At 38.2% G+C, this 14,048-nt stretch overlaps 1 protein-coding gene across 7 annotated transcripts; it reads left to right on the top strand.

Moving 5' to 3' along the window:
- The first annotated feature begins 2,170 nt into the window (after positions 1-2,170).
- Positions 2,171-11,808, top strand: LOC141652319 (uncharacterized). Of its 7 annotated transcripts, none has more exons than XR_012547137.1 (4): positions 2,171-2,300; positions 3,111-3,172; positions 10,802-10,863; positions 11,460-11,808. XR_012547137.1 is itself a non-coding variant. In XM_074459820.1 (3 exons), exons 1-2 carry the CDS (start codon positions 5,583-5,585, stop codon positions 10,828-10,830), a joined length of 606 nt encoding a protein of 201 aa, XP_074315921.1. In that variant the 5' UTR covers positions 5,573-5,582; the 3' UTR covers positions 10,831-10,863; positions 11,460-11,808. The 7 variants fall into 7 exon arrangements, 2 of the variants coding, with proteins under 2 accessions (XP_074315921.1, XP_074315922.1); XR_012547134.1 differs by having other exon boundaries at positions 2,171-2,296; XR_012547136.1 differs by lacking the exons at positions 10,802-10,863; positions 11,460-11,808 and adding an exon at positions 3,766-3,803 and having other exon boundaries at positions 2,171-2,296.
- The last annotated feature ends 2,240 nt before the right edge of the window (positions 11,809-14,048 follow it).

Consider the following 14,048-nt stretch of genomic DNA (forward strand, 5'->3'; position numbering starts at 1 on the left):
ATATCTTCTTACGGAATTCTAATTCCAAGTTGTATCCTCACCAGCTCAATAATCTCTGTACTATAATCGCAACTGAAGAACAAATGCTCAAGATCCTCCCTGCCGCAGCCACAAAGATAGCAGGTATCATCCTCTCTGATCCCCAAATTAAATAATTTAGCATTCGTATTCATATTTCCATAATGGTAAAGCGACGCGAGAAAACTGTGTTTAGGTATGGACCATTTATTCCAAACTAATCCACTCCATTGAACTTTGACTCCTTTCTCTCTTAACCATTCATATCCTTTAGCTATAGCGTATTCTCGTCCATTTTGGTTAGACCACTCCTGCTGATGATACGCTTCAGCTAGAGAGTCCTTAGTTTGGCACACTTTCCTCCAGTACCATTTAATGTTCATATCATTTGCACATATTTTAATTATGATAAAAAAAAGAAAACAAATGTATGAATATTAATAGATAATATAATATTTGCTTATTATTAAATCGGGTTTGATGTCGAATTAGGTTCAAAAAATGGTGTACTTTTAATTATGTTATTCGTCTGACATTGAAAAATAATGTAGGTGTGATAAATATATACTACGTATAAATAGTTGAATTGTCCCACATCAGAAGATTATCATAAGGTGGGGTGATCCCATCATTATAAATAGGATTTATGCTTGGAACTTAGGTATCACCCTAAATATATTGAATCTCTCAAAGTATACTTATTATATAAGAGACTTTAAACATAATCTTGAATTAAATGTTAAATTTTAAAGTTGTAACATTTTTTTAGGTGGGAGAAAGAGCGATAAAATGGTCAATATTATAACGGAAATTCTTTATGGTACCCTCGAATTTTGGTAGATTACACATAATACCCCTAATTTTAAGTTTCTACATATAATACTCTTGTGTTTACTTTTTTCATAACGTCGTTACTCCTATGAGTAACTAGATGAGTAATTGAGCATGCCATGCTATTTGTGTTTTGTTATATAGATATTAAATGTTATTTTATTAAATAAAATATGGATTTAGGAATTAGATGATGAAGTGTTTGTGTAATAGATAATAAAAGAAAAAGGCGTCACAAGTCATAGGAGTAATGGCGTTATGACGGAAGTTGTCAAATGGTATTTTGGGAAAGAAAAAGGTGAACACAGGGGTACCATTTGTAGAAACTTAAAATAAGGGGTACCATATGTAATCTATCAATGTTCAAGGTAACCATGAGAAATTTCCAATATTATAATGATATAGTTAATTAAATTTTTATTTAAAAGAGAGAGATATCCGTATCAATAAAACAATAAAGAGGGTATTATTTTTTAATTGTTATTTTATTGCCACGCCATCAAACTTAACGTCCATTTAACAGCCTTTACATTAGGGGGTACCATGGGGATAAAAATGGAACGTCAAGGGTACCATAGGCAAATTCTTAAAAGTAGGGGTAACATGGAAAATCTGACAAAATTAAGGGGTACCACAGGAAATTTCCGTATCTCAATTATGATAAAAAAATTGAAGAAAAACAACGTACAAATATTAATGAAGAGTACTTGATCATATTATTAAATTTAAATATAACTATTAGATATAATGAGTAGCAATTGTTCGTATTCAGTATTCGGGATCTGGTTGGATGTCGAACTAAGTGCAAAAAAGATGGTGTAAATCTGAGTATGTTATTTGTCTCACATTGAAAAACAATGCAGGTTTGATGAATATATACTACGTATAAATTGTAGAATTGTCCCACATCAGAAAAATAATCCAAGTTTGGTGAATATATTACTTATAAATAGTAGAATTGTCCCACATCGAAAGATTAGTATAAGGTGGGGTGATTATATGATTATAAATAAGAGTTAACCCACGTATATATTAATCTTTTGTTTTTTTTGAAAGAGATATTTTAATAATATGTAAACAAATCATTAGACATAGAATGTAAACATTAAACCCTTATAACGTTTTTGTTTTGCATTATAAATAAGATAATTACTGTAATACCCGTAAATTTTTATAAAGTTATTCATCATTTTATATTTTGAAAAAAAAAAAAAAAAAAAAAAAAAAAAAAAAACACTAATTGTCACGGTTTAGGCTGAGTTGGGTGAAGCCCAATATAACCCATTATATATATACAAAAATAGGACACCATCATCTTTCATAACACATTAAACAAAAAAAAAAAAGAAATCGGGCAGAGAGACGATACAATACAGCAGCGACGAACTCGACGAAGGGACTTGGGGGTTCGTTGATCAGATTTCTTACCTTATTTTCAACCTAATTCGTAAGTAAGACTATCCTATCATCATTAATTCGATTATTAGCTTATTATTGTAGTGTATAGTTCGAACTATGAAAACATAGAAATAAAAATTGGGGGTTTTGGTATAATTGTATTAAGACGGATTTAATTGTTGTATAATTGTTATAATTTATCTAGGCCTGTATAAATTGGTATAAAAGACCGTCTTATGTAACGACCTTTCGTGCTCGAGCTGTAGCTCGGCCGTGACAAGGCTTCTACCACATAGGGTGTGGGGGGTCGAGGTCGAGGTTGGCTTGTGGTCATGAGTGGTGGGTTTTGTATGGTTAGTGTAGTTTGTATTATGACGGGTTGTATTACATTGTTATACCATCTTATAGCGTGTGAGACCGTCTTATAGATGGTGTATGGGTGACAAGGGGAGCTCTGTGTATACCGTATATAGGCTGTTGTGGGTGTGGGTTAATGGAGGAATTTCTCGCTTATTTTAATACATTGTGTCAAAATTTCCACCTGTGTGGCCGTCCTTAGCAATCAGACTTCCCTACTCTTTCAGTATTCATACGCACTCCAATTACAGCTAATTCTTAAAAGTAGTTCTTAAAAGTAGTTGTTGGTGTGGGCTGAAATCTGAAGAAAAAGGAGAGGGAAAATAGAAAGAAAGTCCTAGTATTATAGTTTGTTTACATACTTTACTAGTCTTCATCTTTAAACATTTAAGACAAATCAAACTAAGCATTGTGGTTCTCTGAACTTTTCCGTTTTATTTGTCAGTTATCTTTTCATACTAGAATTAATTAGAAAGGTTAATAATTGAATACTATTGAATTCTTAGGTGAAGGCTTTGTCGAGGAACCATTTTAGCATTTGTTAGTTGAGCTTGGATAATTGCTAAAGGTAGGCTAGCTACTCAACATTTGTATGCGGGGTTTTCTTATGTGCCTTACATGCCACGAATGATTATTAGCTCTGTTGAATTCATTGTCAGCTTATTTGGCATGTTCATATCACAAGATGGCATTTTATTCTATTTTATCATGAATTGACATATTACATTGATTTTAAAGGAACTTGGCATTGTGGAAAGATATTGTTGTTGGCATTTATATTGTTATTGGTTATTATATTGGCATTTGGTATTATTTGGCAACGAGGTTGCGAGATGGATTGTGAATTGGATAGGCCAGGCACGGGGATGTGGAAGAGCCGTGGACCTTGGTTTGGATAGGACAGGCAGGGCATGGTGTAAGGAGTTAGCCCTGGACGGGCGTGGCTAGTCCACATGGTGTGGTTGAGCTTGGGCCGAGAGCCTCGGAATGACTACTTGTGGCATATTATTGAGACCGTGACATTGTGACTTCGTATTCATTTCATTGTTTATTTTTTTTTATATATTATTCGCATGTCCTTTTATTTTATTATGGTTCTTAGATTGTTGACTTGTGTGTTCATTGTTGTCTTTAAATTATCTATTTCCGTCATGGAAATAGATTTATAAGCAGGTATAGCTGATGGTTGTTGCTTGGTGGGACGTGTGTATTTGGGACTCGAGTCATCACTTTTACTTATCATTAGTAGTTGGACTTTACTTATTAGTTATCACTTAAATTTGTCAGTTGTAATTAAATTTATTGAGTACTTTATTTATTGGTGGCTTTTAGCCGTGGGATTTGTAAGTCCAATGCGGACAAGTATCTTTTTTTTTTACCATTCGCTAAATTTACATTTAAAGTACCTGGTAACGTTGTTTCTTATACTATTTACCTCAGGTAACTGAGATGGTAACACCGTCTCTTATCTTAGAGGCCTAACATAAGGCTCTTGGATAAGCGGGGTGTTACAAAGTGGTATCAGAGCGACGGTCCTAGGGCATAAAACAAATGAATTAAATCAACCTAGGATGTGTCTAAATAAAATGAACACCGGGTAGGAACTATTAGGAGCCCCCTTAGCTCGGTTGGAGAGACGTCTTTGATTCGGGTTATGGCCCTTCTAGTTTTGAACCGGGCACCTTGGCGGGAGAAAAGAGAGTGGGTAGTTAGAGTGAATGCTTTTATGTATTTTTTTTTTGTATGCTTATGTAACTAACGAAAGTTGCAGGTACAATATGATAAAATTTGGCCTTAATGGCAAAAGGTAAGTACCCGTATAGGGTGTAGAACCGCAAGGTTCAAAGAAATTAATTTAAAGTGCCCAATGCCAAGTTTCCATAAAATATGCCAAATAAAAGGAGGAAATCATACTGTATTTGCATTATAACATGTGTGGTGATTAATGTTTGCTTAATTAACATGTTACTGTGTAAGTGAGTGTGTGAATTCTTCTATGTACTGTATTGTGAATATAACATGCGGAATGTGTGCCCCTAAGCCAAGTACTAAGTTTAGTGTATGATAAAGTGAATTTTAGAGTGGATATAAGCAATTGAGGACTGAAATTTGTGCTCTTAAGAGGGCTGATTTCTAGATTATTTACCTTAGTTCGGGGTGGAATAGACCTAACTGAGTAGTTTATTGTTGATGCAGGGATTTATTCGTCTCATTTATATTTATTCCTAAGTTAATAGTAGTATATACATAATATATTAGCTCCGATAAGTAAATGCTTATTCCCTATCTCATAAATCTTATTTATTCTTAATAGAATTTCATAATGCCTCCAAAGAAATCTGTCCCTACTACAATGTCCCAAGAAGAGATAGACCGACTGATCGCTACAAATGAAGCCTTGACTGCTGCGTTGAAGGCTAAGAGTTCGACCCAAGATCCTGCAAAAATGAGTGCCACAATTGCAAGGCACAATCCAACAAAGTATGATGGCATGGGTGAACCATCATTACTAGGGGACTGGTGTAGCGAGTTTGACAACATATTCGAGCTATTGAGTTGTCCGGCGGAGATGCAAGTGGATCAAGCTGCGTTCTACTTGAAAGGAAAGGCTAGGCTGTGGTGGACTCGCAGTAAGGAGGCCATAAGAGAATCTGCTGCTAATAATAATAGTCCGTATGTGAAGTGGAAAGGATTTAAGAAGATTTTGCGGGCTACATTTGTTCCCGAACATATCAGGAGCAAGATGAGGGCAGAGTTCGATTCTTTCAAAATGACAGATGACATGACAGTAGAGACTTATCATAACCGGTTTATGGAGCTGTCAGAGTATGTAGCAGACCTGAATTTCAATGAAGAGATGCTGGCGATGAGGTTTGAGAAGGGATTGACTGTGAGCATAAAGAAGAGGCTAGTAGCTGGTGAGCCAACCACTCGGGAAGAGGTTTACAATGAGTGGTCATGCGGAGAGGATAGCGGATATGATAAAGGAGGAGAAGAAAGTAAAGGGGGAGAAAAGAAAGGCCGAGACGGTTAGTGAAGGAGCAGGTGGGAGTAAGAAGCAGAACCAGTTCCGGGCCTACTTCTCTGATGGGGCCGGGCAGGGAAGCTATGGAGGTAATAATGGTGGGAGCTACGGCCGTGGGGTTAGTGGAGGCCGCGGCCAAGGCTCCATCCAGAAGCGACAATGCTTTGGCTGTGGGAAGTTTGGCCATGTAAGAGCCGAATGCAGATCCGGAGGAAGGAATAACTACAATAATGGTAATGGAGATGGTGGTTTCAGGACTCCTCAGTCCGGTTATAGAGGCAATTCGGGGTATAACCAGAAAAGTAACTACAACAGCAACAATAGGTACAACCAGTTTCTCAACCAAGGGAGTAATAATTATGGGAATGGTTCATATCAGAGGCAGAATGTGGGTAATGGCAATCAAGCAAGTGGAGTAAAGTCGGGTAACCAGTCAGCTACAACTGTTCAAGGTTCGGGTCAGAAGTCAGCTGGGAAATTATTTATGGTTGGGAAGGAAGTAGCTGAGAACGACACTCACATCGTTTCGGGTACATTTTCTGTGAATCTTAAACCTTCTTTAATATTATTTGATTCAGGAGCAACCCACTCATTTGTGTCATCCGAGCATGCCAAATACCTAGAATTAAATGACCCAGTTCTTAATAATGATAATGTGGGGATACCTTCGGGAGAGTCTGTAAGGTGTACCAATATATATAAAGATGTAAAAATTAAAATTGGTGAGGTGATATTTTTAGTAGACTTAATTGAGTTTCCTGTAGGAAGTTTGAAATAATTCGGGAATGGATTGGTTGATTAAACAGAGAGCCTTTATAGATTGTTACCAAAGGAAAATATCTTTAAGAGGGCCTAAAGGGGTGAGAGTATCTTATAAGGGTTTTCTGATGAAACCAAAGGTGAAATTTATAAATGTTGTGACCTTAAAATCGTATTTGAGGAAGGGGTGTCAAATTTATTTGTGTCACGTAAGGGACACGAGAGAGACCGAACCTAAGAGGGATGAAATTCCAGTTGTGTGTGAATTTTATGATGTTTTTCCTGAAGAAATTTCTGGGTTACCACCTAAGAGGGCGATAGACTTTAGCATTGATTTAAAACCGGGGACTGCACCAATTTCAAAAGCACCCTATAGGATGGCACCAAAGGAGATGGAGGAATTAAAGAAGCAGTTAGAGGAGTTACAAGAGAAAGGTTATGTGAGACCGAGTGTTTCACCTTGGGGAGCACCTGTCCTATTTGTAAAGAAGAAAGATGGAAGTATGAGATTGTGCATTGACTATAGGGAGTTGAACAATGTGACTATCAAAAACAAATACCCTTTACCTCGCATTGATGACTTGTTTGACCAACTGAGTGGCGTTTGGTGTGTTTTCTAAAATTGACCGAGATCGGGTACCACCGATTGAGAGTCAAGGAAGGGGATATTCCTAAGACAGCTTTTAGGACTAGGTATGGCCATTATGAATTTGTGGTAATGCCTTTTGGGTTAACTAATGCACCTGCTGTATTTATGGATTTAATGAACCGGGTGTTTAGTGCTTACCTAGATCAGTTTGTGGTTGTTTTCATTGATGACATTCTAGTTTATTCAAAAACTAAAGAAGAGCATGAACGACATTTGAGACTAGTTTTACAAACCTTGAGGGATAATGACTTGTATGCAAAATTGAGCAAGTGTGAGTTTTGGCTAGAGGAAGTAGCATTCCTTGGCCATGTGATTTCGAAAGAGGGAGTGTCGGTGGACCCAAGTAAGATTGAGGCAGTATCTAATTGGGTAGTACCGAAGAATGTGGCTGATATTAGAAGTTTCTTGGGGTTAGCTGGGTATTATAGGAGATTTGTGAAGGATTTCTCGAAAATAGCTAAGCCCTTAACAGCTTTGATGAGGAAGGAGAATCGGTTTAGGTGGGATGAGAGTTGTGAGACAGCATTCCAAACTCTTAAGGAGCGCTTGACCACAGCTCCTATCTTAGCCTTACCAGAGGGAAGTGAAAATTTTGAGGTGTACACTGATGCCTCAAAGAATGGGTTGGGGTGTGTCTTGATGCAAGGTGGGAAGGTGATAGCCTATGCTTGCGCGCATTGATTGAAACCATATGAAGAGAATTACCCTACCCATGATCTTGAATTGGGAGCCGTAGTATTTGCACTGAAGTTATGGAGACACTACCTGTATGGCGCGACATTCAAGGTGTTTTTAGACCATAAAAGTTTGAAGTATATTTACACCCAGAGAGAGTTGAATATGAGGCAGAGAAGGTGGATAGAGCTAATTAGTGACTATGATATGGAAATTGTTTATCATGAGGGGAAGGCAAACGTGGTGGCCGACGCACTAAGTAGGAAATCTATTCATCACTTATGTAGTGCTTTGTCCCGTGTGAGACTGAGAGATGAAATTGAAAAGATGGGTGTTCATGTGATAAGAAAAGGAGAGAGTGTTGGTGATTTGACAATAGAGCCTGAGTTGTATTCTGAGATCCGGGAGAAGCAGCAATATGATTCTAGAATGGCGAAATGGTGGGCCCTTGCTGCCAGTGGGGAAACTACACGGTTTGGGTTAGATGCTGATGGTAGCCTCCGCTTTGAGGGTCGTTGGTGTGTTCCTGATGATGAAGAATTAAAGAGGAGTATCTTGTCTGAGGCTCATAATACTCCATATTCAGTTCACCCTGGTGGAGATAAATTATATAAAGACTTGAAGAAAACATTTTGGTGGCCTGGAATGAAAAGAGAAGTAGCGGAATTTGTAGCTAAGTGTTTGACTTGTCAGAGGGTTAAAGGAGAGCATAAAAGGCCTCAAGGGAAAGTGCAGCCCTTGGAGGTTCCTGAGTGGAAATGGGAGTGTATATCTATGGATTTTATTGTAGGATTACCTAAGAGTCAAAAGGGGAACAATATGATATGGGTAATAGTGGACCGATTAACTAAGTCAGCCCACTTTATTCCTATGAAAGATACTTGGAGTAAGGCTGAGTTGGCTAAGGTATATAGGAGGAATGTGGTAAAATTGCATGGGATTCCTAAGGATATCGTGTCAGATAGGGATTCGAGGTTCATATCTAAATTTTGGAAGGAGCTGCAAGAGTCTTTGGGAACACAATTGAAGATGAGTACAGCATTTCATCCTGCGACGGACGGGCAGACAGAGCGAACCATCCAGACACTAGAAGACATGCTTAGGGCATGTATTCTGGAGTTTGGAGGGTCTTGGGAGGAGAAGCTGGATTTGATTGAATTCTCTTATAATAATAGCTACCATGCCAGTATCGGCATGGCCCCTTTTGAGGCCTTGTATGGTAGGAGGTGTAGAAGTCCAATCTGCTGGGATGATAGTGCTGAGAGAATGGTGGTAGGACCTGAAATGGTCCACGAGATGATTGAACAAGTTCAGATAATTAGAAAGAAGATGAAAGCTGCACAAGATCGTCAGAAAAGCTATGCAGATTTGAGGAGATCCGAGATTGAGTTCAATGTTGGTGATAAGGTGTTGCTTAAAGTGTCACCAATGAAGGGAGTCATGAGATTTGGGAAGCGTGGAAAGTTGAGTCAGAAATATATAGGACCATATGAGATTCTGGATAGAGTTGGGGAGGTAGCATACCGTCTTGCACTACCTCCAACTTTAGCAAGAGTCCATAATGTGTTCCACGTGTCACATCTTAGAAAATATGTAAGTGACCCGTCACATGTGCTGGAAATTGAGAATATTGAATTGGACGATCAGCTTACTTATGAAGAAATTCCTAAAGAGATATTGGACACTAAAGTTCGCAAGACCAGGAATAGTGAAGTGTCTTTAGTGAAGGTGCTATGGTCTAATCATGAAATGGAGGAAGCTACCTGGGAAACAGAAGCCTCCATGCGCGAGAAATATCCTCATCTCTTCCATTAGGTATGTATATGGTTACGGGGACGTAACCTTCTTTTTAGGAGGGTGGAATGTAAAACACCGTTAATTCAATAATTTACATTTTTTTGGTAGGTTGTGTTGTGATAGCTTTGGGTGAACTTCGGGACGAAGTTCCTTTTAAGGGGGAAAGACTGTAATACCCGTAAATTTTTATAAAGTTATTCATCATTTTATATTTTGAAAAAAAAAAAAAAAAAAAAAAAAAAAAAAAAACACAACTAATTGTCACGGTTTAGGCTGAGTTGGGTGAAGCCCAATATAACCCATTATATATATACAAAAATAGGACACCATCATCTTTCATAACACATTAAACAAAAAAAAAAAAAAAATCGAAATCGGAGAGAGACGATACAATACAAAGAAATGACGAACTCGACGAAGGGACTTGGGGGTTCGTTGATCAGATTTCTTACCTTATTTTCAACCTAATTCGTAAGTAAGACTATCCTATCATCATTAATTCGATTATTAGCTTATTATTGTAGTGTATAGTTCGAACTATGAAAACATAGAAATAAAAATTGGGGGTTTTGGTATAATTGTATTAAGACGGATTTAATTGTTGTATAATTGTTATAATTTATCTAGGCCTGTATAAATTGGTATAAAAGACCGTCTTATGTAACGACCTTAGCTGTGCCCGAGCTGTAGCTCAGGCCGTGACCAAGGCTTCTACCACAGAGGGTGTGGGGCTGTCGGGCTGTCGAGGTTGGCTTGTGGCTGTAGCTGGTGGGTTTTGTATGGTTAGTGTAGTTTGTATTAAGACGGGTTGTATTACATTGTTATACCATCTTATAGCGTGTGAGACCGTCTTATACATGGTGTATGGGTGACAAGGGGAGCTCTGTGTATACCGTATATAGGCTGTTGTGGGTGTGGGTTAATGGAGGAATTTCTCGCTTATTTTAATACATTGTGTCAAAATTTCCACCTGTGTGGCCGTCCTTAGCAATCAGACTTCCCTACTCTTTCAGTATTCATACGCACTCCAATTACAGCTAATTCTTAAAAGTAGTTCTTAAAAGTAGTTGTTGGTGTGGGCTGAAATCTGAAGAAAAAGGAGAGGGAAAATAGAAAGAAAGTCCTAGTATTATAGTTTGTTTACATACTTTACTAGTCTTCATCTTTAAACATTTAAGACAAATCAAACTAAGCATTGTGGTTCTCTGAACTTTTCCGTTTTATTTGTCAGTTATCTTTTCATACTAGAATTAATTAGAAAGGTTAATAATTGAATACTATTGAATTCTTAGGTGAAGGCTTTGTCGAGGAACCATTTTAGCATTTGTTAGCTGAGCTTGGATAATTGCTAAAGGTAGGCTAGCTACTCAACATTTGTATGCGGGGTTTTCTTATGTGCCTTACATGCCACGAATGATTATTAGCTCTGTTGAATTCATTGTCAGCTTATTTGGCATGTTCATATCACAAGATGGCATTTTATTCTATTTTATCATGAATTGACATATTACATTGATTTTAAAGGAACTTGGCATTGTGGAAAGATATTGTTGTTGGCATTTATATTGTTATTGGTTATTATATTGGCATTTGGTATTATTTGGCAACGAGGTTGCGAGATGGATTGTGAATTGGATAGGCCAGGCACGGGGATGTGGAAGAGCCGTGGACCTTGGTTTGGATAGGACAGGCAGGGCATGGTGTAAGGAGTTAGCCCTGGACCTGGCGTGGCTAGTCCACATGGTGTGGTTGAGCTTGGGCCGAGAGCCTCGGCAACAGACTACTTGTGGCATATTATTGAGACCGTGACATTGTGACTTCGTATTCATTTCATTGTTTATTTTTTTTTATATATTATTCGCATGTCCTTTTATTTTATTATGGTTCTTAGATTGTTGACTTGTGTGTTCATTGTTGTCTTTAAATTATCTATTTCCGTCATGGAAATAGATTTATAAGCAGGTATAGCTGATGGTTGTTGCTTGGCTGGGACGTGTGAGCTGGGACTCGAGTCATCACTTTTACTTATCATTAGTAGTTGGACTTTACTTATTAGTTATCACTTAAATTTGTCAGTTGTAATTAAATTTATTGAGTACTTTATTTATTGGTGGCTTTTAGCCGTGGGATTTGTAAGTCCAATGCGGACAAGTATCTTTTTTTTTTACCATTCGCTAAATTTACATTTAAAGTACCTGGTAACGTTGTTTCTTATACTATTTACCTCAGGTAACTGAGATGGTAACACCGTCTCTTATCTTAGAGGCCTAACATAAGGCTCTTGGATAAGCGGGGTGTTACAATTACCCCGTTGCAACGCACGGGCATTCAAACTAGTCTTTAATAAACCTTCGATAAAATGAAGCAAGGCCATGAAACGATCTCACCTCAGTCACGGACTTAGGATTAGGCCAAGACTTGATTGCTTCGATCTTAGAAAGATCAATTGAAACTCCTTCTTTCGAGACGACATAGTCTAGAAACACCACGCTATCAACCAAGAACGTACACTTCTCCAGTTTCCCATAGAGTTGTTGTGTTCTAAGGGTCTCGAATACTTGTCTAAGATGGGCAAGATGATCCTTCAATCTTATACTGTAAATAAAAATGTCATCTAGATAAACAACAACGAACCTGCCCAAGAATGGTTTAAGCACCTCTTTCATTAACCTTATAAAAGTACTTGCAACATTTGTAAGCCCGAATGACATCACGGTCCACTCGTACAACCCATGCTTAGTCTTAAAGGCTAATTTCTATTCGTCACCTTCTCTCATTCGAATCTGATGGTAACTGTAACACCCCCATTTATTCAGGAGTCTTTAGCTAGGCATCCCAAGTAAATGAGAGTGTTACCATCTCGGTTTCCCGAGGTAGTGAATAACAAAGTACAACAAACCAAAGTATTTTAAATTAAAACTTTAGTGAATACATGTTTATTACAAATTAACCAACTAAAACTTAATATAAAATATTACAACTCGCAGCGGAAATAAATAAAGTGATCTCATAATCTATGTGGTCTAGACTTCTAGGTAGATTGGCCAGTCCTCACGCATCCCATAGCTCCCAAGTCAGCTAATCTTCTGTACCTGTCAAATCTGCTCCCCATAAAACGGTTCACCGCAGGTGTTCACGAATATACAGTCAACCGCGAGGTTGAGTAGGAATAAATACTAACAACAAATACATATGATAACAATCCAATTTCCATTGCACAACCCCCTGACAACGTGCTCCTCCCTTTTACTTAGCACACTTAAGCCAAGCTCTACTCGTTACACTAATCATCCCGCCAATCCCTGGCCGTGGCAGCCTCAACCCGAAGGTGAGTAAACACACACTACATTACCAAAAGGTAATGTCTTCCTCAACATATAGTTAGAGTAATATCCACCAGATGGCCTGCAGACCAATCTGGGGCCTGCCTCGAGTAAACACGATAAAATATCGTCTGCCAGAATAAATCTGAAATACGTCACCCGAAGGCTCTTACCATGACGTCTGCCAATATAACCGCAATAATAATCTACATCACCACGAAGGGATGTCTGCCAGTATTAAACTGAATAACCAATGCAATAACAGTAATTCCATCATAACTAATCCAACCAACATATACAATATAATTCTCCCTTCCAACAATTTCAATGATATCAACCAACACAATTCTCATATGATCAATTCACTTTAATATAAATCATCCAACAAACATTATCGAGTAAAAGTTGAGTAGGATTTATCCCTACCTGGCAAGCGATTCCAATTAAACAGCTCAAGCAATCCAAATAATTAAAGCAATCCGACGCGATTATAATTTCTTCACAAACCGTCACCTAATCAAAATATTATGATTAAATTATTTATTATTACCTTCCATTATTATTCAATAATTATAAATTATATTCATTATTCAAATTAATTAATTATTATTACTATTATTATTAAAGTCTACGATATTAAAACCCGACTGAAATACAAACCCGAGTCAAACCCAATCTTAAAAACCCGACTCAAGTAAATCAAAGCCAACCCATAAGACAAACCCCCAAAGCCCACGTATAACCCCCTTTAACCCGTGTAACACTTACCACAAACACCCACACATACAACTCCAAAAACAACTCGACTCCACCTAGCCCCACCGTAGCCAACCACCAGAACCACGGTGATCCCCTACTGATGCCACCTCCATGACGGAACCCAGCCACCACCAAACAACCCTCGCCCTAAACCCACCTGATAACCACGACTTATACCACCCTCCAACCCGACACAAACTCAACCCCGCATCAACAACAACAAACCACCCAACCGCCACCTCTGGCCGCCACCACTGACACCACTGGAACACGGTGGTTCCAGGGTGGTCCTTAATCCCTTCGACCCACTGCACCCTCCACAAACACCGCCATAACCGTAGCAGCGACACAACCACACCCAACTCCCCTGTTTTCGCGAAATACCGTCAGCCACCACATATACCACCACCTCCGACCACCCTAACACTACCACTAGGACCGAATAATCACCATGAAC

This window comes from Silene latifolia, chromosome 4, assembly GCF_048544455.1.
Source record: "Silene latifolia isolate original U9 population chromosome 4, ASM4854445v1, whole genome shotgun sequence".
NCBI lineage: Eukaryota > Viridiplantae > Streptophyta > Magnoliopsida > Caryophyllales > Caryophyllaceae > Silene > Silene latifolia.